Consider the following 27,211-nt stretch of genomic DNA (forward strand, 5'->3'; position numbering starts at 1 on the left):
CAACACCAGATCACCAGCTAGTCAGAGCAAATCAGAGTCATCATTTAGTCATTATTAACCAACTGTTGTATGACACTGCGTGGAGGAAGAATATCACCGAGTTACGCAAGTGGCACAGCAACGCCAGCTCATCTATTATGGACTTGTCCGTGGTAAAGCAGCATTTTTTCTGGGTGATTGTTAGAGTCCGTGTGAGGTGTGAAATGTATCCAGATGAATCCAAGTCTCCAGCAAGCTTCATGATGCTGCAGAGTCCAGTCAGTTTCTCAACAAGCTGGTTGTTTGTGACCTCTTATTTGTGCTAGATTACATTTGCCATTATTGAAACGTAAACTTTTTATTCTCATCGTCACTTTGTTCTGCTAAGTTAATCAGTAAATACTATACGCCTTAAAACACTGCGCCATACTTCACACTAGTAGTCCTAGCAGTAACTTGAATCTGTCATCTAAACCTCCTGAGCGGTATTTACTGTTTAACCAAATTACATCACTCAAGCAATGATTCAAATTCCCATGAGGAGTAATGTTTCACAAGTGTGATTGTGTGGCTGCTCTTAAGAACACAAAGAAACAACAAGGGGAGCGAAACTTGCTCCCTTCAATCGCTCATGAAAGAACAAGAGAAACGAAGCAGGAACAACCTGAAGGTTAAGTCAGGCTCGATTAACCTTCAGGTCATCGAAGATCGTCGAAGGCTAATTCACAGTCTCTTCCAAACAACTCATGACAAAAACAGAGATACTTTGGTGGTTAATCATCCACTGCTAACTAGACTGTCTGAATCCTGATTAACAAGTTAAAAAAAAACCCAAGTCATAACATCTTTAATACTTTAATACTATAATTACTGTTTTTGAATTATAACACTAATACCTCGGGATTTCCTAATCATCACATTCTGTCCTGATAAGTGAAGTGAAGCACCGTGCTTTGTGTGTACTACAGAAAAATGGTGAATTATAGTGAAAAAATCATGAAGCAATGAGTAACGACTTGTTGTGACACTTCATTTACACGAAAAGAGCATAAAAATAAAGCTCATTCGCTGATTATTATCATCTATGAAGAAAGTGTGGATTTAGATCAATCTACAGATTGATTTTACAATACATCCACCTGGAAACTCCTCAGTGAATAACAATGAATGTTTGTTGGTGCCAGCTGTGATTGGTTGTCTAGACTTCCACAATACCTTCATGGCCTTGTCGCTGTTTGCAAAGTTGTTGATGATGGAGAGAGACTCCTGGAAGCGTGAACTGCCGGTCAGCGCCACGTCAGAAATCAGCTGGCTTACTGCAATGATGATCTACTCGGGAAAGAAAAGCAGGGGAAGGTGGAGGGGGTGGGGCAGTGGGCACGGAGAAAGATGAAAATGAAAGGAGGAAATGCACACACGATCCAGTAAATAGTATGTGCACTAATCACTGCGAGACAACAGAAAGAGAAACTCAGCAGACCGTCTGCAATTAAACACGCTTTACATTCTTACACGCTTTACATTCTTCTCCTCCCTTACTGCACGTGAATTGCTCAGAGGAGCGTGCTTGGAGAAAAGAAAACCGAGTGCTGAACGTCAACAGTTGTCAACATTAACACTTTACCTGCAGGTGTGTGCGTAGGAAGGTTTTCCTCTTGGTGTACTCGTAGTTGTTCCTCATGAGCAGGTAGAGCAGGGCCGACGCCTCGGCCCGCAGAGAGGCCAGCTTGGAGACGCAGCACTTGAGCACCTCGCAGCACAGAGCCTCGCACAGCGTCACGCGACCCTTGAACAGCACCGAAGGGAACTGGCGGGACAACGGGTTAGTGTATTAAAGACAGATTCAGGACAGGGCTGGAGTTAGAAAATAGAGTGAGTGTGTAGGAAAGACAGCAGGAAAACGATAAATCACTTGATACACAGTGAAGATATCACATTAAAACTTTGTGTTATGGTAGATACTAATAATAAGTCCATTTAGATTTGGCTGAAAATAAAAATAAAACCACAAAAAATAACTAAAAAATAAAATAAAAAATAAAAAACTTTATATTACCCACAATTTTTTATGGATCATCTTCAAACTTCACAAAAACATAGTAGACCTCCTGGGCTAAGTACCTAGGTTGGCTAAGCATTTGACCTTCATTGTTAGCACTCAAGGTCAAAGTTCACCTTGAAAAAAATTTCAAGAAACCATATTGAGTAATAACATGAAACTGCATGGAGAGAGTTGCACGACAACTGGGTAAAGGAGATAAGAAAAGACGCTTCTCTGGTAAATAATCCTTCGACGTCATAGGTCAAAGGTCAGACATTAGGGTGCTGTTAAAAATAAGCAGGATGGCATCAGCACGTTTCAATCAAAACATCGTAAAACGTCAAATTTATTCAGGTTTTGGGGGGAAATCAAAGGTCTAGAAAACATCTGCATCATCAACCTGTGTATCAAACATGATACACTTGGCGTTAAAAGGTTATTGCAAAGTTTTGCTTGGGTTTTTTTTTGTGGTGATTTTATTGTCAGGAAGTAACAAAAAACGGACCTGTTAACATTTTAGTTCTTCTTTCACATTGTAATGACCCTGACTGGTTTAAACTAGTACATATAAATTGAACTGTTTTAAGTTATTTAAATGTTTTGCCGATACACTGTAGTTGTTAGTGTAATTATTAAATTTCATAATTCATAATTTCATAATAAGATGAACTAAAGGACACTATTGCAATACCTGCCTCATGAGTCTTGTGTACCAGCTAAGTCTTGAGTCGTGTTTAGACTTGAATTAGTCTCGATGCGCTATGTTGTTACCAGTGTTTGTGTGGCCAAGAACAGCAAAGGTTTGGCTGTTAACAGGAAAACACGGCACGCTGCTGCCAGGAATTACGATTGCCGGTAAGAGTTTTAATCTAGTGCAGTTACAAATATAAACCTGTGACGAAATAAATAATAAAATGTCACAAAAACTGATATTCTGTCTCTAACTAATGAGGGGGGAAATCTGAACTGTTTATCTACATTTTTTTATTTACTGCAAAAGAATGCTGCTGTTAAAGTCCTCGCTGCCCATATCACCTTTCTCCAGTTTTCAGGCAGTCACAATACTCACAATAGCAAAAATCCACTTCTGGAAGTGGAAAGTTCTGTTTGTCTGCTAACAAAGGCCTAATTTCTACCAAACGCAGCATAAATGAGTGGATCAAAAACAAGCAGACCGGATGAGAGCGCGGCTAATCCCTGATTAAAATAACAGTCGGCACAAGTTTCACGCATGTGTTCCACATGGAAACCGATCAAAGAAAGCCAGCTGAAGGAGAATCAATATGTTTCTGATACGAGGACGAGCTCTTCTGTTAGAAGGTGTCGTGCGTGGATAAATGTGTGCGATACCTGGATGAATCTGACCGCTCAGTTGGAGCACAAGATTGAGCCAGAGAAGGCTCCATTATTACCTCCAACATATATAAACATGATGTGCAGAAGAAAGCAAAAGATCACTGAGTTTGTAAAGACATTTCCGTTTGGAGTGTGAAAGATCCAATACTGAAAGAAGAAAGAAGAAAAACACGCGACTGTGTGTCGACTGCTGAGAACAGACAAACAGACCATTCTCAGCTTGTCTGTGTGGTGGATTTTTAGCCACACAAAACTGCGGCTAAAACCCAGAGACACCGCTCTGCCTATGTGAAAACCATGTTTGCATATTTGCCTCTTGCAATCTATGATAAGTTCACATCAGTTAAGCAAGTAAGTTATTGTTATAACAGAAATGAAGGGGCTCACAGCTTTGGGATCATCGTTCATAGTGATAACATCTTCATCCAGCATTTAAAATAAATGAATGACGACCGCCAAAGCAAATAAAGACAAACTTTTGTTTTTTGTGTTGTGAAATTAAACACAAGCACTCAAACCTCCGCCAAGAGAGCTGACTACCGGGGCTGTGTGGACTTTTAAGGGAATAGTATTGGATTTTGTACATATTCATTTTGTTTTCTTCGTTCTTTTTAAACAGTAAAAAGCAGAAAAAACATCAAATGTAATGTGATACTTTAAATGTTTACAAAGTACTTTCCATATGTTGACTCAATTTCTGACCTTGAAGACCTTTTAAAGGCTTGTTAAGCTGACCTCACTCCACACTCCTACAAAGTTTTATTTGAATTCAGTTAAATTAAGCTTTTTGAGTGTTTGCAGAGAAAATGAAACACACACACACACACAAACATACCAAACACAACCTAATAAGTCTGGCTGCAAAAATAACTGTATCAGCACTGCTCAGTTACTAAATAGACATCATGTCTCTTTAGTAGATGTCTACAGTAGCATTTAAACACCTAGTGATGGTTTTTGCTACTTTTATTCTGTGTAAACACTAAATCTCTACAAAACAAACTAGTGTAAACAGACCACTTTGTAGAAATAAAGACAGAATAGATTAAAGTACAAGTTGCAAAGACTATTTTTTGGGGGACTACTTTCAGCCGTGCATTCACACACTCCACCATTTGTGTTAATGAAGGACAACGTCTGCACTGTGGCTCGCTCGTGTGCCTTTAACAGTTTGTGCGCAAAATCTGTTGACACAGGAAACCTGGACTACAAAGAAATCAAAGAGCAGTTTATTGGTTTTAGAATCTCACAAACCACATTGTTTGACATTTTAATGAACCTGTACACACTGTAATCAATTTGCAGACGACTATTCGCCTGATCCAAGCACGAGTGTTTAAAGTGTTCATGTTCGGATAGTTACTATTTGCAGAGGCTAACCTTTAATGCTTGAACTGTAACAGGAGGAAGCACGCCAGAACAAAGTCTTCACCGCTGCTGTTCTCTGATTCATCACTTAATTAACCCACATGACACTGACACTGCTGATATGATAACTCTAGGAAGAGGGTTGTTCTCTCCCTTGGGACCTACCTTTATTACCTCAGCAGCTTTTGACTGAGTTGTGCTGAAGCTCATTTCTATGCAACATAACAGTGAGAAATACTCAATTAGATACTAGGGCTGCCACGATTAGTCGACTATCAAAATCGTCGACGACTAATTTAATAGTCGACACGTCGTTTGAAGCTTTGTAAGATCCCAAAAGACGCAGGAATGAGTAGCAGGATTTAAGAGTGTAATAACGGACTGAAACAGAAAAATGGCAGCACTGCATGTACAAGGATGCCAGCTGCCGTTAAACCCCGAAGAAGAAGAAGCAACTCCTGTGTCGTAGCTGTGTCCAAAGTCAGAAACCACATCCTCCTCTGCCCGCATTTGTAGGCCGATTACGTTACAGCGACATGACGAAGGCTGTCCAAATTTGAAGACTCCGACAAATGCGCCCGACAAATGCGCCCTTCATTTCTCCAGATATGAAGGATGGGTCGGGTGTATACTTCGTGGCCCAACCTATCCCAGAATTCATAGGGTGGCCCTGCTCAGTTTCCAACATTGGCGGCACCTAGTTAGTTTTAATATTACTCTTATTATTCTTTCTGGGTCACAAAATAAAGTTTTAAGATGTTTTCAGGCGAGAATGTAGCTGTGCAAACTTCAAATATCTGCTCAGTTTATCAAGACATTTTCGGAGACGTCTGTTACCCACCAGCTCGATAGCTAGCTGGGGTTCAAGGCTCACTAGAGCCGGTGAGAACACCGGACTCCGGGCAAATCGTTTTCAAACCCACCGCCGTCTTTCGCTACTCAGGTTAAACATATATAAGTCACTTGGATAACTTAAAATGTTATTGTTTGGCTTTTTTCAGTATTTTATTTGTTCCTGAGTAAATCAGTTTGTCTGAGATTAAAGTTAGTTTTTACACAGCTGAATAAACGTCAAGCAGACAACTGATTATCAGAAGTGTGAGATGCTCAAGAATATACTGCGGTGTCCTGTTATATTTTAGATAGCAAGGAGCAGACGGCTGAGTTTATTAAACTCCAATGAAACAATCTGCAGATTTCATTAAAATTTAATAAACTATCATCTTGTCTTTATTTTTAGTTAGCACAGACCTTAAACACTTAAAGCTGTAAGCTAATGATAGTTATATAAGAGCAGATGCTGCTGGTGCAATAAGCTGTACGTTTTACGTCCAGTGGATGATGATCTGATTAGTCGACTAATCGCAAAAATAATCGGTGACTAGTCGACTATCAAAATAATCGTTTGTGGCAGCCCTATTAGATACATTTCAGAGCATTTTTCTAGCCAGTGGCTGGGAACGAGGCAGAAAACACGAGAAACACTGAAAAGCCAGGTTACTTTATTGGAGCAGTGTGACCTATGGGTTTTTTTTAGCTATTAGATGGAATGAGAGAGAACGTCTGTGTGAAGGCTGGAACCAGACATCTCACTCATCTCATTGTTCACAGTGGAAAGTTTTTTAGGCAGCGGCAAAAACAAAAACAAAAATGTATATCAGCTCCGGTCATCAAAAACACAGCATGTTTACCTGCTCCAGGCATCATCTGAGTCATACTGATTTTACTACTGCAGCAACACTTCGTACGAATGTGAACACATACCTTGTTAATGAAAGCACGCAGAGCGGCGAACACGTGTCTGAGGGCAGCTTCTGACTGGCCGACTTTGAGGAAAGTCAGGTAGACGTCAAACACCTTCTTCATCAGTGCGTTGTGACCGTCGCTGTCCAGCAGCTGGTTCTGAATCACACACACACACACAAGAATAGATGCACAAAATATCAGTGCAAACTATATTCATCAATTTCCTACATCACTGTTGATGTGTGAGCAGATTTATGAGCTGAACGATGCTGATGACGTTTTAGGCGCATCTCATTCTGTTCTCATCGACTAAAAGCAAACGAGATGACAACGACTGATGGCAGCGGCTGATTTTTACTGTGTCCCATCAATTTCGGGACCCTACAATTTGGGATCCAGTGTCAGTATCAGTACTCATGCTCGCATCAGATGAAGCCATTGATAAAGTTACTGTTTCGAAAAAAACCCCACAGCTAGAGCATGAGGATACACCCAATAAAAGCTTCTATATGTGAGCCTGCTTGTAATGTGGCAATGCGAATTGCGTAGGTTGTTGGTTGCAACTGTCTTGAGAAAAACCCAGCCAGACAACAGCTGCCAACAAATAAAAAGAATGACATCTAAATATGTCCAACTTCACTCCATCCACACCAAAGGACTACTTGAGAACAACACCAGATGTTCAGTAGGCTGGCTGGGGTCCAGAACTGTCTCGAAAGCATATCTCCACTTAAGGATAATAAGCAAAAGGACCAAGTCTGGTGTTTGGGTTTGTTTTTTTGTCTTTAGGTAAGCTGCGTTAAACAACACCGAGCAGTTGAGGAAGCTGTGACGTCAAACAAAGGCAGAGCCGATAAAACAGAGAATCAAACTCTCCCAGAATGATATGAACCTGCATGAAGGATGAAAAAATTAGCTCCACAAATCCAGCAAAGACATCCATCCACTGTGAAGCATGAGGTCAAGACTAGGACTTGGGTTTAGCTTGGCACTCAGGAGTGATGGTTAAACTCGAAGGAGCTTTAAATGCTTGAATAGCCTCTCATAAATACAACGACAACAAAAAATGGGCCCAAATTCCAGGCCCCACAAGTTTGAACACATTTTTGAGGCTCAAAATGTGGTTACTGTTAGGTTATGATTCGATTTATGCTAGGGGTTAGGGTTATGCATTCATTTTTGATGGTTAGGGTAAGCCGCTAGTGAAAGCATTATGTCAATTAGATGTCCTCACTAAGACATAAAAGGCAAAAGTGTGTGTGTCCCGCTACACACAGAGTGGAGCAGGCAGAGCCACGAAAGGTTAAACAAAGATAACAGAAAACTGTTTAAAATGTGTTCATTTTTTAAATCGTTCATTTAGACAACATCAGACTCAGCACTTACTCGGGTGACTTGCAGAAATATGTAAAGAAAAGATGAGCATACATATTAAGATTTCTCTGAGTGTTATTAAGAGCTGAAAACCTCTTAAACATCACGGAGGCTGACTCAAAATTTCATAACAAGCACATCACTTATTTAAGGACTCAGTGACATTTGAATCACTTTAAAAGCTTATCTACCATCTTGGTTGGACTGTGTGTGCAGTGCTTACCTTGAAACACTGAGTGAACAGACTCAGGATGTCCAGGACGCTGAGGCAGACCTCGGTGGAGGTGTTGCCTTCAAGCAGGGCCTGATGGTGGATTTCTGCTTCTGACAGCCCTGCCCCTGAAACACAGAAACACACATGGAGACATAAAGAAATCCTGAGGTGCTGTGCATGCTAATGGTTCACATTGTGGTGTAGAACAGATTCTAATTGTAACCCTTTTATCCAGAAAATACTGATGACTGCAAAGTTATTCTTAAGTATTGTTGTGTTTGCTGATTTCCTGCTTGCTTTGAAATGGTAATTTACATACAGCTCATTAGGCAAATGCTTCATTGACTGATTTAATTGCACAAATCAACATGTAATTACATCTTGTTTAAGATACTCCTAGTAGGTACCAAATGTTATTAAAGAACACAACATCCAGCGCAAGTCCATTTTTCATTATTAGCATAGAGCCAGAGATAAGAACAACTTGTTTCTCGGTAAAGTGCAAAATAACAAGGAAAACACATGTGACACATCAGTCTATAGGGTACATGTACAATCATTTTATACACAGGTTATTACATGCAAATCTTTTGAGAATCCTGTAAACAGCAAACACTGCATTAAAGCCACAGAGAATTTTTTATAGAGGATTTTATGTTTAAGATTAAGATGCAGCAAAGAAAATCCCTGTTTGTATGCGGGTGAACGCGCCCATTTATTTTCTGCAACAGCGTTTTCCGTGGTGATTCTACACACTGTTGCATTAATCTAGCATTGCTGCAAATCCATTACGTGAAGACCAGAGAGGCCTTAGAGCTCGACATACTGCGGTCAGTGGCTCAAGATAATGTCTGTTTAGAAAGCACAGCCTGAGAGTCAGTTGGCTAGCTCTGTCTTGGAGGAGCGGCATTTCAACCCATGATGAACTGTTTCCTTTCAGTCGATTCACTCGGTACAATACATAAGTATGGGATATCGCGCCCTTGCATTTCCTGGCTGAAGAAACCTTTATTCACGCCTTTAAGGTGGATGATCTGTGACGACATACACACAGCCCCTCCTGCGCATATACCCCCTGTCATCCCTCAGTTCTTACGCTCTTCATCTCGCTGACAACACATCTTTTTTTTTTTTTTTTTTTTTTTTGTGTCCCGTTTGGATCTTTAGCCAAGTGGATCATCATGGCCTTGCCATATTGGTCCATTTGATTGACCTTTATTATAATTATGAATTTATTTTATTTTCAGTTGCTACAAACGGGACAGACATGACTGGGGGATAGGACAGGGAGAGAGAATGAAAGAAAGAGAGGGAGAGAAAGAAAACCAAAGGGGAGAAGAGACGGTGAGAAGGGGGGGAAGAAAGAAAAACAAACAAACAAACAAACAAAACACCTGGATCACCTGTATGGAGAAAAAAAACAGAAGAGAAAGCAAACAACAAAGAGCAACATAATAAAAAAAACGGCACCATCACAATAAACTAGCTAGCAGTAGATAACAGTAGATACTAAATAATAAACGATATTGTGCAGCACGCAAGATAGACAGCGCACAATGTGCTTTGAGGCAGCAGCCAAGAAAGCTGTAGTCCGCGTCTGTGAACACCCGTGTGTACACCTGTGGATCAGCATGCTTGTATTCCAAAGGTTTCTCCATGTAACGATCTGCTAGGGAGTGTGGGGAGCCCCAGAGTACAAGGACCCGAGGAGGACCACCAAAGGGGGGGGAACCATGCCACCCTCCTGGGAAGAGCTGAGTAGAGCCCCAAAGGAGAGGTCACCCCGCAGCTACGGAGCAGAGGCCAGAGGGGGTTGCAGTGGTGTGCCCGCGGGCTCTGCCGGCAGCCAGCTGTGCCAGAGAGGACCGAGCTTCAGGCCCAGAGGCCAGAGGCCTGAGGGCCCCCCACCCCTCGGAAGGAGCCCAGCCGGGCCACAGGCGCCCGGCCCCGCCAATCGGCCACCAGGAGTGAGCCGGTACATACATGAGCGCCCAGCCCCAGACGACAAGGACCACCAACACACCAACGTCTGAGGGCATCAGCCACCGGCAGGGAGTGTGGTGAGGGGAGATAGGCCTGCGTACTTTAGAGGGCCTGAGATGTACCCAGAGAGCTCGAGTCTAAGACCCAACCTGACATATAGACACAGACGAACAGGCACACGCGGACACAGACGTGCATTCCCACCCCATATGCACAACCAAATACTCGGCACTCACCCAACGTGTAGACAGACACAAATAGACACTGCACAGACAGGTTGAGTTCATTCTCCACCTCTCCTATATCTCTCCCCCCACCTGCAGAGTGAGCTCCTGTAGTGAGGTGACCACCTGCAAAGATATAACAACCTCCCCACCAGTTAGAGAGCCCCCTAGTTGGGCCGATGCACCAGAGGTCCCCTGCACTGGGGCTGAGCCCCCCTGCACCCACCTGCCCACTGCTCCGGCGACACAACAGCCAGGACCCAAGCCCCCAAACCCAAGGCCCGGCCAGCACCCCAGACCGGGGGGCGGAGCACCCCCAGACCCCCAAGCCTCCACGCCCGTCCCGGACCCTCCCAGGGGCAGCCAGGCTACCAGGCCAGTAACCAACGTCCGCCAGCACAGACCCTCCCCCATCTCCGCTGTATGCAGCCACAAGGAAAACACCATCCAAGAGCCCCCAGAGCTCCTAACCAGGTCATGGCCACATCCCCCAGGTTAGGGGGATGTAGATGCACACGTGGATTCATGTTCTAAAAAGACCTTCTTCTGACGATTCACAGATACAATTTTCTTTGGTGATTTTCACACTTTAGCACTTGTGAAATCAGTGGTCACACGGTTGAGAAACTGCTGCTCTGCAACAGAACTGATAGTTTCTAATAGTTCTTTAAGTAGCACTTTGTAATATGGTCGGCGACTAACAGCGTAGTTCCCCTGTAATCAAATGTCATTTCAACCAATGTTATTTGAAATTACAATGTAATTACATTTACCTATAAATACCTAAAGGTAGAGGCACTAGAATAACAAGTCAGGTTTTTACAGGAAACAAAGAAATGACTATACTGTAAATAATTTTAAGTAGTGTACAATTTCATGCTAATTTTGTAGAAAAATGTAAATAATCATAAATCGTAATCTTGCCTTTTTACAACTTTATTTAATTCATTATGCTGATGTGCATTTATTATTTATCATTCAACTGTCTTTTTATTTTACCAATATAAATGTGAGAAGGGCTGTTCTTCTTTACCAGTTTACATTTGCAGGCCTATGTGACCTTATACAATAACCCCTTCATAATACAGCCTACAACAGGGTAAGATGGGAAAATGCTGTTGTTTTTTCCACAAATTACCAAATAATAAAGAAGTATTACTTACAGACTATTAAAATTTACTTTAAATTAGTTTAACTATTTGTTTCCAGTAAAAACCTGACTGGTAGTATTAAGTATTTGCAGGAAAATCTTAATTACCTTGTAAATAAAATACATTTAAATTCCTTTTGATTACAGGGAAATTAGTGTCATACTAAGAAGTTTTCTTTTTCCTCGTCCACATGCACAGAGAAGAGCTGAACAGTTAGGTTGTTGACACACTTTTTCAACTACTCATTGCACCAGCAAATATGACACACAAATTGGAGCGTGACCAGCAAACATCCTACCAGAGCCTACACGTGGAGCTGGTGTGGTGGAAGGATTGAAGCAACAGGCAGTGATGCAGCAGCACTCACATGACAGAGGTTGAGACAGAACATGTTTTATCTTTTTAATGCCAAAATTGGAACGTGCACTTGGTTTATGATGTGATGGGAGTGTTAGTGTGCATGCTCTATTGTAGCTCCAGTTGCCTCCAGTTCCTTGCATCTGATTCTACTACTTATAGATTTTTGTGTCCTCAAATAATACCAAATAAAACAATAACAAAACTAATAATTTCACATTCATACATTTCTTAAATTAAACACTTTCATTTCAACAGAAAAGGTGAACATAAGGATAATAAGGACTGTCACTACAGACTAGGCGTGCCACATTAGGAATGTAACCGCCTCTCTCCAGATTCTCCTGTGAATCTTTCTGCAAGCCTAATCTTTAACAAACAAATCATTGGTTGTGGAATTATTGTCTTTCATATGAAATATTCCTGTGCAAACCTCAACTGTATGCAGACTCCCTCGGCTGGAACACAAATGCAATCTATATCACTTTACCCGCATGATTTCTTGACGATTAGTGCGGTGCTGGCAGAATTAACTGTTCCATTACGACTTCAATTCCTGTAAATTTCTAGGAATCTTAGATGTGAAGTGTTTTGCAACCTGACGTTTTGCATGTGAACTAGTGGGAGTGCTTACATATGTTGAGTGTGAAGGAGGCTTCCATGGTGTTGAACTGGTGTATCTTGCTCTGCATGAGGCTGGCACGGTTGCAGCGCATGGGTGGCATTGTCTGAGACTTTCCACCTGACGAGAACAGCTTCGACACACATGCCTCCTGGCTCCTATATCGATAATAACAGGAGCAAGAAGGAAGGAGGAAGAGGAATAACATAAGACCCTGTTCCTGTAACTCTCACTGAGCTGGATGTATTACGATATATAACAAATATGTTAATACCTGATAATTAATAAAAGATCGACACAAGCTGATTAATACCAAACAGAACATTTTAATACATTTAAAAAAAGAGAGGAGTAAAGGTGTATTTCATGACCTGGCACCTTGCTTCCTTAAAACTCAACTAAATTTATTTGGGTTTCAAATTTCAGGCGCTGACAGATAAGGTAAATATGACACACAATACAAAGGCGCAGCTTTGTTTTTCAGCCTTACCTGCCGATGTTCCTCTTTCCAATGTAACGGAACTGAGCCAGACAGACCCTGCGGAGAAAACATGAAGCACGAAGCGCCTTTTGCATCCACTTAGAATGTTGACACAAGACTGATAGAGCAGTTAAAACACACGCATAGTTTTGTTTAATATTTACATATGGCTGTTGTTTCATTAGCTACTCACTCGAGCAAACTGAGGAAGTTCATGATGTCTTGAGGGCTGATTTTGTTCCAGTAGGCCATCAGAGTGTCTGTGGGCAAAAAGACAAAGTGGACACACTTGGCTATATGGTTTTAGTCCCCCAGAGCGATCACTGTCAGAAATAGAAGAACAGGTAGCCGAGTCACGTTCTGAGTAAGTGATGTGCACTGTGGCTATAGAGCCTCACTGACCTTCTGACAAGGTCTTGGCGATGTGCAGGAAAGAGAACAGTAGGCCTTTGATTTCATATTGTCCCAGTCTGCCGATAGGAGGCATGGTGCTGCTGCTCATGGTTGAGGCGCGTCTCTGCAGCTGGAACAACACACAGAAAACGCTCGTTAACTCATTTTAAAGCACTCCTACTTCCTGTTTGGTTAGGACCAGCACTAGAGGAAAATCTTTGAGTGTCAGAGGATCTAAACGGTCGTATTTTACAGAAGGAGAATGATTTATTTAAACCCAGACTTGAGGACAGGCTCACTGATGAAACCTTTGTTACCAAAAAAAATCCTGAGCGCAAACAGTATGTGAGAGGTTGCTTTCGCAATTAATATCTCTTATCAGCAAACACACAAAACAAACATGTTATTGCTTTTGATTACACAAAGCAGTGACAAGAAACAATTCTTAGAATTATGCTGATGAGGTGAATCGTGGATGTAAAAATATACAGATTTACAGATAAACCAGCAGAAAAGCTAAATTTAGAGCAAAATTGCACAAAAACCACTGAGCAGAATGTCATCAGTCCTGGAGGCGAGAAGGAGACGGAGAAAAGGAAGAACCTATTCATTTTTCACTTGTCTTTACACCTTGGCCTTAGGGGGACGATATAGCTTCAGAGTGCTTTTTCTGTTTAAACGTCATTATGTGTTTTTCTTCAATCTGTCAGGGGTTTCATCTAACTGTCATTTACAGGTCAAATCCACATGACTAGCACTTTCTCACGTTGCGACTGAATTGTAAGCACGGGCGCCTGCTCATCTGGCATCTCATAGCGAAACGCGAATGATCGCTGGTTCACATGAAGGTGGCGTTTTCCAGTACAAGCCACGTCACACGTTTCCCAAATGAGTCATGGTTGAAGAGCAGGAGAAGAGTTTATGTTGGCTCTGAGTTTACAGAGGTTTCCTGCTGAGAAGACACCGCCATTGTCCAAAAGTAACATGCAGCTGCTTTTTAACATCATTGCCAGAAAGTGAGCCGTGAAGGCTTCAGATGTAACGCCGAGGCCGTGTGTGTACGTGGCCTACACGAAGCCCACGTCCGGTGAGTAAAATGTTAAAGTGGAACAAAGCAGCGCAAAAGTTTGAGCACTTCAGAACTAATTAGAATTTCCTGATTTGGGAAGTGACAACAAACCTACCAGTGAACAAAACACTTAAACCGAAATTTGCATATCGCATGTTTCAAGGCTGCTTTGCATACGGTATGTTTAGGTTTCCCGCACAGTGTTTCAGAAGTGCTTCCGTGAGGTGACTCCAAAGGGCTCAGACTGCATTCTTAGAAGTATTTAAAAATGCATATAAAAAGTTTCAGGGCTGCAACGCAAAACCGTGATAATCAGACATTGTCAGACTTGTCTTGATGTCAACAGTTCAGCATAACTGACATTTCTGAATGACATTCCAGGTAAGGGAAAAAACAAAGAAGAACAAACCAGTGTCCAGCTTGTCGGTTTTCTGGAACTTAGAGAAACCACAAAGTTTATTTATCTAAAAATGAACTGACTGACAATCTGCCCTAAATATGTTTAACCTGTTGGGCTAAAATGAAATGTTACCTCACCTCATTGCTGTCCGGTGTTCCTGGGTCCATAAATAGAGAGCCTCTGGAGTCTTCCCTCCTCACAACGTGGCCATTCTGAGTTGGCTGACCTGCAACCAAAATAGGTTTGTTGGGGTCCAAAGCTTCCTAACAGTAGCTCCTAGTGGAAAATTCTTTATATTTTCCAATAAAATTAAACAAATTCATAATTCTAAATAAAAACGTATGAAACCATTCTTACGTCAGGACTCTCAGGAAATGTTTGGGCCAATATGCTATACAGGAACAACACACCATTACTCATTCCATTGAGCCTGTGAACATCATTGTACGCAGTAGTCCAGCATCGTGATGTCTGAGAACACAACCCTTGTTGTGTCACCAGGGAATAAGAAGCTAATGAACTCCTTTTCTGGAATAAACAAAGGCTTTCTACTTGAGACTACAGATGATTACATTGTTGCTTCTGCTGCTTTGATTTTCATATTTGTTTACTTTCAATCTGCCTATTTTGGCCTGTTTACGCTACCGAAATGCAAGACTACGTGGTCCCTGTTTTAAACATTTAACCCTTTTGGTCTCGAAGAATAAAAACTGTTTAGCCTCCCAATCTTCTCAGGTCAACGTGTATTTGACCTAATGAGCAGCTGCTATAACTCAGTAAAACACCCACGTTCACTGGGTTTTCGAGGATTCTGTTTGATACCGATCTTATTCATCTGATTTCAACATCATGTTGGTAGTGAATAAAATACTAGAAATGTTGTAGGATTGGCTAAGAAGTTTGATGTCTGTCTGGCCAACAGCTGCTGCTTTCAGACAGAGTGCTGCTAATGGATCAGTGGGTGTTGAAGCCATATGTTTCTATCATAATGAATAACGTAAACAGGAAGACGCCATATGTACGGTTTCTATTGTTCTCTACTCACCGTGCTCTTTCTCGATCGCTGTGCTGATCCTCCTCATGTCTGTGGATATTAGGTCATCTCTGGAGCCCTGGCCAACCACAAGATGGAGCGAGTGAAAACTGTGTTGCAAAGAGGTGAGCTGGCACATTCCGAATATTATAATCAGACCAAGAGCAGATGTTCGACATTCTATTTCCTGCAATTTGAGGAAATATTTTAACGGTGAAAACAAAACGTAACAGTTCTGGCACCTTTGTTCGGAATGTATTGTGCCACTTTAGCTTCCTCGGAGCAATCTTTTACTGTTTACTCACTCAGTCTGAGAATTCCTGCATTACACAGGAGGGATTCCCAGCACGTACGGTGCTTAATACATCTATTGGACCACCAATTTATTATTCTACAGCTGCCCTAAATTAACAGTAATTACCAAAATAATTGCTGTACATTTTTGTAAATGCACTGGGTTTTAACTGATCTGTATACCAGACCAGACCAGTTTTCACAAAATCCACTGCACTTGGCACCACGGTACACTATTTGGCAACAACTGAATTGAATCTAAAATAGAGAGACTGACATTAAAACTTTTATAGTCTGTAGGATCCCATGAATGTGTGCCCACTGCGGGTCAGAGTTCATGCTGCAAGATTTTGTCTTATGATCACTTCCCTGGGATGGAATAGTTGTGAAGCTCCGGCTAGTAATGCTAGTAATCCCAGTACTGGAGTGGCGTCAGCGACACTGCCCATATGGAAAAGAAATAGTAAAAACTTATATGTGATTTACTCATGAAAGTGGCCACTTTCTCATCACTTTCATATATTGTTTTAGTAAGTATCCAAAACATACAAGTTTCATTATATAATTTTTCAAGGGATCTTATATCTGTTTTCACTCTTATATGCTTTTCATACAAGTTTCACACAAGACAGATACAAACTTTATAAGATTTATATATATCTTTTCCATGTGGGTGGGGTTTGCAGTCTTCTTGAAACGTGCTCCTTCAAACTACATGACATTAAAGTCATCTGCCAAGGAAAACAAATAATAAAGCTAAAAGCTACTTTTGACTACTCTCTTATCCACAGGAGGTCACCAAAGCGGGTAGCTTTGCATGTTTGATTTGGCAGAGAGTATTTGTCCTGGGATCAAGTCGGGGATCTTTCTTCAGCTATCTTTGTAACAACCACTTTGAGTTTCAGGACATCAGAAAGATGAATACGTCTGTTTCTTTGATCCCTGGACCTTCAGTTTATATCCCCCCCTCCCGTGTTTCCCTGTTAACTCTCACTCACTGTTTGGTGTTTTGATATTTTTGTTGATGTGTAGTTTTGCCTCCCCTGTCTCATTGCTGTTGATCAGTTTCAGCTGTGACTTGTTACCCTGGTGTTTCCCGTCTCCCATCAATTTTTCAAAATAGCGTTGTGTTTGAATTGCTCTGTATTTGTGTGCGGTTTGGAGTATACATTTGTTAGCACTCAAAAATGTGCACACAAATCATTGTAAACATTTGTAAATGTTAGCTTGTGTTTGTGGATTAGACCACACGCACATTTGTAAACCTTTTGAGGCTAATTTCACTCCAAAACCAAGCTTTGCAGGCCACGCTGGTCCTTGGCAGCCGGTTTCAAGCCAGGTGTTAAGACTCTACCTTTGCATTCGCATTAACATTTTGAATTTTCACTCCACATCCACCAAGAGGCCTCACAATGTTGCTGAACTGAAAACAGGTCAACAGCGACAGCACAGTAGGCTGGGCCCTATTGTATAGCACAGGTAAACTAACCTTTTTAATTCATTTGTCATTTTCAGTCCTGTCAGACAGGCTAGTTTGGACACGTGCTGGAGAAAAATTCAAGATTCCTTACCTCGATTTTACATCATGTATCTGGCTTTGTTTAGTACTTCATACGACAAGTAGCTGTCATATTAAGGATTTTGCAACTAATTATTTGAAACTGGAAAACTGTAAATGAGACTTTTTGAACTGAACTGAGAAACTTATGAGGCCCTAATTATAGATGAAATCAGATTTTTATTTTGATAAACACGGTCATAAAAATAGACTGGTACATACTGTACAGTATGCTTCATGATTCCATTGAATTACAACAACCACTCCTTCTGAATAAGTCTATGCCTGACTGAAGATCTTACAGCACAACAGCCAATTCATATGTGAAACTGACTTTTAGTTACATCACAGAAATCCCCAAGAAAAGGAGCGTTGTGAGGTGACTCACGTTTAGGCCCAGCCCAGGACTGGAGATGAGAGGCTGAGCGGAAAGCTGCTTCAAGTTCTGGTAGAGCAGCTCATAAAGTGGGAGGTACAGCAAACAGATCCTGGCCTGCTGGTTCTGAAACCATAAACATTTGAAAACAAGTAAAAGGAGATGATTATTGTAGGTTAATGTTAACTACACATAGCCCTTACCTTTCTGTGGCTGCACTCTAACTTAGGTGGTTTGCATAAGAGACAATCTTATCTAAACTAAAATAGAAAGGTATGCACAGGTGGTGACCTGTGTCACATACTTCATTTACTTTTATGGGTAAAAATGCTGAGCTCACTTGGTAGGACATTTGGCCTCTGTTGATGATTGATGTATTACACATTAAACAATATCTCCTTTATTTTGTTTCTAAGATAGGCGTTGTTTTTAATGCAGGTGTGTATTGTGTAAATGCCAAATCAAATACTTTAATCATTGGAACTCATTGTTATTTTGCATTGTTCCCAAACAGAATCGTTGAGAACAATAAATCATTGTTCTGCCCTTTTCTCCGTCCACATTCCTGCTCATCCTGCCTCTGCTAGTTCCTTTCTGTTTGCATGCTCCTAACCTTGAAAGCGGTGTAGCGATCATCCATGGCGTGTTTAATAAGAAGGTTCTTGAGGATGCCCACGGCCTGTTGCCTCACTTCGGGCGCTTGCTGCAAGGCGTCAGCCACCTCTCTCAGCAGCAGCCCCACCAGGAAGTGGTTACGGCAGTATTCCTCCGTCAAACTGAACTCCAGACTCTGCTCTGTGATTGGGCCAAATAGGAAGTGAGAGAGCATCAGGATGAGCTGAAGTGAAATTTCCTAACAGTAAATTCTGGTCTGGTAAAAATCCGTTTCCAATCTAATTGAATCGACTTCTTACAACATTTTTTTCCTTGTGAGCAATCAGTCTATAATGTAACAACGTAAGCTGCAGATGTTAAAGGGAAAGCCTAAATCCTCGACCTCAGCAGCTGTGTAACACACTCTGCTAGCACACTTTAGGCCCCTTAGGGCAGTGCTCTGAACTTCATTTGGTATGCTTCACTTCTCAAACCACAAAAAGTCTGCATGACACATTTAACTATTGTTAGTTATTAACAGGAAAAATGGGAACAAAATTTTATTGAAACAAAGGTTAGCATGATAGAATCAGCCCAGCATCATCCAGCCCTGCAAAACCCAGTAAAGGCAGCTGAAGGCTGGAAAGGACAGACTTGCGTAAAAACTGTGGACAAGCTGCAAGAGTGAATGACAAAAAAAAAAACGGGAATCCCAATAAAAAGATTTTTTTGGATATGCTGGGAGTTACAACTGGGTTCCTAGAACTACTGGTGAGGTTATTCTTTTCTGTCGTCTCATCGGCCAGGAAGTGATATTCCCACATTTTCTCACACCCTTAAAACACGATAGAATGACATATAAAATTAGGTTCTGAAACATACTGAAAGTAAGCATGAGTAAATAAGCTTTATTTTATTATAAACACATGCTTGAAACAATGCATTTTGATTGGATATAGGAGATTTTAGACCAGTCACGAATGCTGAAATCAATGTTTCATAAGGGAAACAGTGATCCGGCTAATGAACTGTTTTTGTTTGTTCTTTTCCTTTAATTTCTCCTCAGACTGCATATTTTTACTAAATAACTATAAATAAAAAACATCCTGGCTTAATAGTGCACAACTTGGCCCTCAAGAGTTTTACTTCCTGGCTTTTCTCTTTTGCGGCGCCTTGCAAGATAAATGCTTCAGAGCGCTTTGCATTAAAAGCACCAAACAAGCACCGACACAAACACAGCAGATTTATACGATATGATGTGTCTTATTCAGTAGTTATAATGTTTGATAGAAGCAAGTGTGGCAAATTCAATCATTCAAAGTGCATCGCTCCAAACCACTATGCAACAAACTCACGGAACACATTCATCAGGACATTAACGTTTCCACAACACACAAAGCGGAGCGGACTTGAATAATTCATCAGGAAATCTGCTGGAAATGATCTTTCGGTGTTATTCAGACAAGAGAAATAAACAAACAGACCACTAAAAAATGAGAAGTTCAACAGAAACAATGACATGGAGTTCAACAGCAGCCCTGGGTTAATATTAACACAGGCAGTGCAGCCTGGAAAACAGAAACCATCTCCAATTATCTCCTCTAATGACAGACACGGGCAGGCAGACAGAGAGACAGACGGGCGGAGGAAAGCGAGAGAGAACCACAGCTTCATGAGAGATGCTTCTGACTGGTGTTTACAACAATCAAGTGAATTAAGCATTAGGAAAAGAGGATTTGTTGATTCCCATAACAGCCCAGCTGCTCTCCTCTACAGCACGCAGGCTCGGGCCCTGGTAGGAAAATGAAGGCAAGAGCCCGGAATTAGCATTATTCCGAGTGTGAGGGGAATGAGTGCCCTATGAGGGTGGGTGGGAGGGAAAAAAATCAGGCGGCGGTGTGGTTAGTGCAGGTGAGGACAAGGAGGAGCAGTCATGTGCAAGGTGTCAGCAAACGTGGTGGTGTCAATGGGTGCGGTGGGCTTCACCTACCTACGGGCCCAAAAAGCTCCGTCGCATACGGAATAAAATCTGACCACAAGCAAAAACACACAAACAAACAACAAAAAACAGAGAGGGGTGGAGTAAAAATAAAGACATTCGGGGTAAAACTGTAAACAATCCATGCAGCATTTCCACAGCGCGCACTCCAGTGTTTGTTTTCATGGTGTCGTGTAAAACGGGTTGTGCGATAAAGTGTTGGCAAACCTTGTTCACCAGAGATCCGACTAATGCGGATAGGTGTGATGTAATGTGTGTGTGTGTGTGTGTGGGTGTGTTTGTGGGCCAAACAATCAGGCGGGTTAATAGGATCAGTGTGGTGGATGCATGTCAGAAAAAGGTCAGGGGCTGGGGTCGTGTGACAGCAGGTCAGTGGATACATGTGCGGTAAAAAGTAGGCCTACACAGCGCGCTCTTACCTTGTACCCTCTGCAGCTTGGTGCGCCCGAAAGCCATGGGCAGGTTGAGAGGGATGAAGTGCTCGTGGTTACACAAGGTCATCAAGAAGTCAAACTTCATCTCGGTCAGCACCTGTGGCCAACGGGCGAGAGTGCGGTTCGCACACAAATATGCAAATTTCGGCCAAACAGAATTCTCAATGTAACATCAAAAGCTGCCCGTGGCGGGGCGTCTGCGAGAGCAACACATTTGACTAACAAATCCAAACAACATAAACAGAGAAGGCCGGGAGAAACTGTTCAACATCAGACACAGCGACAGGTGAGCATGAGACAGGGCGCGACTACACACACATCGTGGAGGCGCTCACGAAAACGCCCCAGTGCACGCTTCAGTTCACTTTAGATCTTTGTCCTTTAAGGTGGTTAATAATAAATAATGAATGCCGTGAATCTGCAAACATAAAGGTGCAACTGATGTTTAGAATGCAGCAGTGCTGATGCACGTGTTTAAGAAAATTCAATAATAAATTGCTCAGGGGGGGAAAAAATGTCCCCTTTTTGGATAAAATTTTTTAGGCTAGTTTGAGTAGTTTCACTAGTTTTTGTTTTGTTTTTTTAAACTTAAAAAAAAACTTCCTAAAAACCTAAATTTGCCTCTGACATATGCCCTCCGTACAGTAATAATTATAAAGACTCAAAGTGACACTGAAGCGAATAAAAACTCAACTAAAATTAAACATTTTCAAACAATTAAAATTAAACTGAAATAAGAAGAGCTGCCCTCAAAACTAACTAAAAACAAACATTTAAAATGAAATTAAAAATTAATTATATATAAATATATATAAAACTAATAAATATAAAACTATAATAACTCATTTTTCATGTTTCTGTAATGGTTAATCCATCAGTAATAATATTTTTAATGCGAATATAATTATTGCAATCATGCATGAATTTTTCAAACGCACAGTTTTACAAGAAAGCTGCTAAAAGAGTTTAATATTGCATTTAATTCATTTCTGATCTCAGAGAGGAAGAGTATGCCTGCACAAAGCTGAGTTCAGAAACATCCATTCAGTTTATTTCACTAACAAACAACAATATGATTTTAAGATTTGTAAACAATTTGTCCACAGGTTTGTAAAATATTTACGTTCTTGTGTTTACAACAGATGGTTTAATACGTTTATGAAATTTTGTACGTGACAGGAAACCTCTGAGCAGGAAGCGGCTTTATTAGAACTGACTCACTGAGAAGTAATAGAACCTTTATTAGAAAACATACTACATCAGCTATAATCAATAACAGTGTGTATGATTCATAAAATTACTTTTATTAACATTTTATTGAACAAATAAATTAAATATTATTGATATGTGCTATTTATTATTGAATTATTGAAGCCTTGGGTTGTCACACATGTGCTACACCTCCACTCTGACGTTGTGAGGTTGCCCAGCTCTGTGGAACACGTACCTTGGGATCTTTAGGGCTGAAATGACACATGTAGTGGTTGACCAGGCCGAAACCGAAACCTCTGTTCATGACAGTCAGGCACCTCTGAGGAGAGAAAGCAGACACGAGAAAACAAGCTGCTGAAATTCATGCAAAACGATGGAGATCTCAGACAAAACAATGCACTATTTTGTCTGAGATCAGCATTTAAAGGCGGCGCTGTCGTGTCCTGAGGCACAGCAGTAACACATAATCTTACGGATCACAACAACACTGCTAATACAAGTTCAGGCTCGTAATACACCCTGAACTAAAATTACAGCAAACCTGTTTTGTTTTTTTAATTTTCTGTCATATATAAATAACAGTGATCCCTATTAAGGAAAGGGCCTCAAAGAGAGTACCTAAAATGGTTATCTTAGGCTTAAAGAGCTGCTTAAAGAACAAAGCCTCACCAGTTTGCCGTTGTAAACAGTCTGCTTATGAAGGGCTGCCAATCAGAAGGAGCTAAATCAGCCTGTTTAAATCAAGGGATGCCTTGAATGACTACAGCAAGGCCCAGTAAAAGGCCCTACTCTAGCAAAGTCCATGAATAAAAATAAGCAGCTGGAAATGAGCAACAGGTCTTCTTTGAGCTGGTTTCATATTTAGCCTTTGGGGTTCACACCTTGATGAAATTCGCCAGGCTCAAGTTGATGCAGCGAGCCTCCTCTGGGATTTCTGAGTGGCGGATGGTGATGTGCGGCATAATGGACAACACCAAGGACTGCAGAGCCTGGTGGAAACTCTCCGGAAAGCGCTGGGCCCGTGGCATCTAAAGAGTGGGGAGGAATAGCATGTAATGATCCATCACTTTAAAGTCAAACAGCCACCCATATTATGAAGACAGATCATTCCCAGCATATAGATAAGACTAAAAGGTTTATACTGTCTCTAACTACTTCTGTGTAGCAGCAAACAGCAGCGCAGCTCGGCCTGCTGCTGAATGTTTAGGATTTTTGGCAAAGACTCAGATGTAACACAGGCTCGCGGTATCAGAATGCCAAGTACACAATGAGTTTTCTTTGGGTGTCTGTGTTTTGTGTCATCGCATGTGGTTACGCGGACAAAACAATATGTGGACTAGGTCTTATAACAACATCCAGTCCACATAAGACTTTCAGTTAAAGACTACAAACTCTTGAACTGCTCAGCGTTATTGAGCGAAAAACGCTTTTTACCAACCTTCATGCGGTTCTCCTCCTGCAGGTACTGAGCCATGGATTTTGCCATGGTTTCAAAGAAGAACCAAGAGTACTGCAGAAAAGAGCGAAAGGTTACCCATTATGCAATCTTCCTAGGAATATAATGGGAGTATATTACAAGAAGAGTGAGTCAGGGGAAACTGGAAGAGAGATAAAAGAGACATGAGAAGTGTAGTGTCCTACAAGCAGCTACATGTTGAACAAGTTTCTCTTTCGAAACTGGTGACAACTGCTGTCAGAACCCTTCGTTTCCATTCTTAGAGAGTTGCACCATCTGCTGCTTAAAGTTGGTTCTACGTGTGGACGGATGCATGAATTATCCGCGCGACTGAGTGCGCACCTTGAGCAGTTTATTGCTGGTGTTGAAATCAGCAGTTTGCTTGAGGGTGGCTGTTACAGCTGTGGCCAGCAACTCGTGAGTGGTCACTGAGTTTCCTGATGCAGGATTGTTGGTTACAAACACGTACTACGAAGAAGAGAGAGAACAGTAAAACAAAAGCACTTTAGTTTATAGACACAAGCAGAAACACAGGCAGTGTTTGCGGCAGCTTACCTTAACAAAAGAGCGCAGGTAGTGTTCCAGTCCCTCCTCGTGGCATTTGGAAACTATATGTATGATCACACTGAGGGCACAGAGCATGGAAATTCAATCTATGTCCTTTTATCAGGAGTAAAAGCAGTAAAAGTACAAAGAATTTGTTTTTTAGCTGACCGCAAAGAGTTAACAGCAATCTCGTGGGCTTCTTTGGTGGCGGCTGTGAGCACCTCAAACAGCTGCATCAGCACTGTCGGCAGGAAGGTGATGATGACATGAGTCTCCATGGCATGTAGGCACTGAGGGAAAGAGGCCAGACAAGATCACTTTTACTTCTGACTCCCAGATATTTATAAGAATCGTAATTACACGCCTCCACACAATATATATATATCACCCTGATCTTGAAAAACTGTAGCCTATTAGATATAAAATCAGCGCTCGGCATTATTTTATCTGATAAGAAATATATGTGGAAAATCTGTCTTGATCTGTAGCTGAATCTCTGTGCTTGATGTAATGAAATTCCCTGTCAGACATTGCTGACACATTTCCTTCATATTCACAGCATAGACTGTATAAAAAAGATGGGCTTAGCCGCAGTGACATTCTGTTGGTACCACTTATGCTGCCAAAACAGCAAAACTTTGACCTGCAGCAGTTTGCCTGCTGGGTCGGACCACCCGGGCCAGCCTTCATTTCCCACACATGTTAATTGCTCCCTAAAATGTTAGTCATCCCATAAAAATGTTTTCCCAAAGGAAAACCTCTCAAAAATAAGACAAATACTTCAACTGATTTCCTCTAGCATTTAAATAGTTATGATTTTTCATACAAAATTCAGTACAAAAGAGGTTAATGTCTAAAAAGATTTCGTTTTTTGGCAATATCTTTTGTCATTGTTGCATTTGGGGTTGCCATCATCCATCCATATCCCTTATTAACTTAATAAACTGTGTTATAAGCCTTTTATTGCTTTCATGGAGGCTGTTGTATAATAGCACTGAAAGGTATTTTGATTGTTGAATGACTGTGAAAGCTCATAAGTAGTCATAATGATGCACGCCCTACAAAAATGATCGATCTGTTAGTGCATTGCCGAATGACACATATAGTGGAAGTACTGTAAATGATCAATAACTGCACATGGACCAAAGCTAAAAAACTGACTGTGCACTGCCTCACAGCATCTTACCTTCAGGTATTTGATCAGTTCTGCTGGGTTGCCCTCTGATGCTGTTCTCATCAGCTGGCAGTGCTGGAAGAATTTGTGTAGGTGGAGGTCCTGCGGCGAAACAAAACAGGACATCAGTGTTCCTGAAAACCTTCATTTGTGCATAAAAAAGCAAAAGAACCAAATTGTACCTGAGGATATATCGTTGATGCTACGTGGGTCCTCACTTTAAACAGTGTCTTGGCGTTTTCCACCCACTTGATATCAGCCTGAGACCATTCGAAGAGAATAATAGACAAAACAGAGTCAATAAAGTATCTGCAAACTTTTCACATTCCCTCAAAACTCCAATAACCTTCAGGGCTAAAACATGAGGGGTCAACGTTCGCTTTAACATCGTGAGCATGACAGTGACAGAGCTGACCAGATCGTTTTCATGGCTACAATCTAACCTTCCTGGTGTCCTGACAAAGATATCCAGCAGGCAAAGTGGCAGCCACGGGCAACTGGAACTCCAACGACTGCATCCTCCCATCTTTAAGCAAAGGCATCCAGGAGTAGCCCACTGAAACACGCGAAAGCAGCCGAGCTTTAGAAGAAGGCATTTTAACAAGCTAAATAATGTGCTCACCAACATTTTAATAAAGCTTCATTAAGCCAAATTTCTCACCAAGTGACTCCACTCCGTCCCTCTTCTTGCTGCTGGCTTTGCTGCTGGATTCACAGCTGATGTGGTAAAAGGTGAAGAGGATATGATGTTTCTCATGCACGTGAACCGGCAGCTCGATCTTCACCTGCACACACAGAGGAGCAGGTCGCTGTTTTAATCTTCTTATGTCACCATCAGTTCAATCTTCACACATAAACAAGATTAGAGGCACTGATTCCAATAATGGATACCATATAGGTATTACATAGTACTGCCAAGGCAACATTTTAAAGGATGTGCCACATGCTGTGATTTCCTTGTTGTCTTTTTTGATGTTTTTTTGCTCAAATTAAGGGAGTTACATTAACCATAATGGCGTTAGTGTTTCTCTAAACCTGCAAAAATGTACTGACAGTGAGGGTTTCCTTCAGCCTCTAAATTATTAAGAGGTAAAATTAACATAAAATCAACAAAAGGCATCTAAAAATAACCATCTTGTGTATTTTCAGCTATCTGTACTTTACTTGAGTAGCTTTTTTGGACTACTTTTCATTTTTACTCCCCACATTTTTAAACAAATATCTGTAGTTTCTATTCCTTACATTTTCATAACAGACTTGTTACTTCAGCAGTATCATCTATAGAGTTGGGAGTTAAAGTGGGCGCAGGTGAGTGCAGGTGTAAGTTGTGATAGCAGTACTTCAGAATCTAGCTTGTGCTGCAGAATAGGTCATTTTAAATGCAACGCTTCTACCAGTTCAGCGAACATCAGCAAACACACAGTGTGTTACAAGCTACAGGTCCACCTGCTGGATTTCACAGGGAGAGAAGAAAGAGAGCCAGCTTCACTCAGAGATGGAGAAGGATAAGAAAGAAAGTCAGAGTTAGGTTACATCAAGTGTAGCAGAGATGCATTTGCATTTAAGCTGATGAAGATTAGATTCATGCACTGAATTCCAACTTTATACCAACTGTGTTCTGTCTGGTATAAAGTCAGGATAAACAGTTTAGTGTCAGTGTAAGGGACGGACATCTGCCACAGTGAAACTGCTGACATCTTGTTGAATTCAGTTGTTGTTTCACTGCATCTAATTACATTTACTAAAATTTGAATTTAAATTTGAATAATATGTACTA

The 27,211-nt window shown here is 41.3% G+C and overlaps 1 protein-coding gene across 2 annotated transcripts in view; it reads right to left on the reverse strand.

The window, feature by feature from the left end:
- Window positions 1–27,211, reverse strand: part of dock11 (dedicator of cytokinesis 11) — an 80,416-nt gene that overhangs the window by 22,459 nt on the left and 30,746 nt on the right. Inside the window, exons 20-43 of one of the 2 annotated variants that reach the window (XM_082525976.1) lie at window positions 26,096–26,219; window positions 25,878–25,990; window positions 25,617–25,694; window positions 25,447–25,536; window positions 24,429–24,550; window positions 24,270–24,339; window positions 24,057–24,182; window positions 23,697–23,768; window positions 23,140–23,286; window positions 22,494–22,577; window positions 21,032–21,143; window positions 20,604–20,642; window positions 18,633–18,814; window positions 18,032–18,145; window positions 15,804–15,870; window positions 14,896–14,984; window positions 13,299–13,419; window positions 13,090–13,156; window positions 12,906–12,953; window positions 12,428–12,573; window positions 8,088–8,203; window positions 6,509–6,646; window positions 1,604–1,786; window positions 1,195–1,308 (exon numbers count right to left, since the gene is read on the reverse strand). In XM_082525976.1, coding sequence (XP_082382102.1) covers window positions 1,195–1,308; window positions 1,604–1,786; window positions 6,509–6,646; window positions 8,088–8,203; window positions 12,428–12,573; window positions 12,906–12,953; window positions 13,090–13,156; window positions 13,299–13,419; window positions 14,896–14,984; window positions 15,804–15,870; window positions 18,032–18,145; window positions 18,633–18,814; window positions 20,604–20,642; window positions 21,032–21,143; window positions 22,494–22,577; window positions 23,140–23,286; window positions 23,697–23,768; window positions 24,057–24,182; window positions 24,270–24,339; window positions 24,429–24,550; window positions 25,447–25,536; window positions 25,617–25,694; window positions 25,878–25,990; window positions 26,096–26,219 — 2,562 coding nt within the window. The remainder of the gene's footprint in view (window positions 1–1,194; window positions 1,309–1,603; window positions 1,787–6,508; window positions 6,647–8,087; window positions 8,204–12,427; window positions 12,574–12,905; window positions 12,954–13,089; window positions 13,157–13,298; window positions 13,420–14,895; window positions 14,985–15,803; window positions 15,871–18,031; window positions 18,146–18,632; window positions 18,815–20,603; window positions 20,643–21,031; window positions 21,144–22,493; window positions 22,578–23,139; window positions 23,287–23,696; window positions 23,769–24,056; window positions 24,183–24,269; window positions 24,340–24,428; window positions 24,551–25,446; window positions 25,537–25,616; window positions 25,695–25,877; window positions 25,991–26,095; window positions 26,220–27,211) is intronic. The other variant, XM_082525977.1, reaches the window with a different exon arrangement.

Source organism: Aulonocara stuartgranti (assembly GCF_965226115.1).
Source record: "Aulonocara stuartgranti genome assembly, chromosome: 3".
Lineage (NCBI taxonomy): Eukaryota > Metazoa > Chordata > Actinopteri > Cichliformes > Cichlidae > Aulonocara > Aulonocara stuartgranti.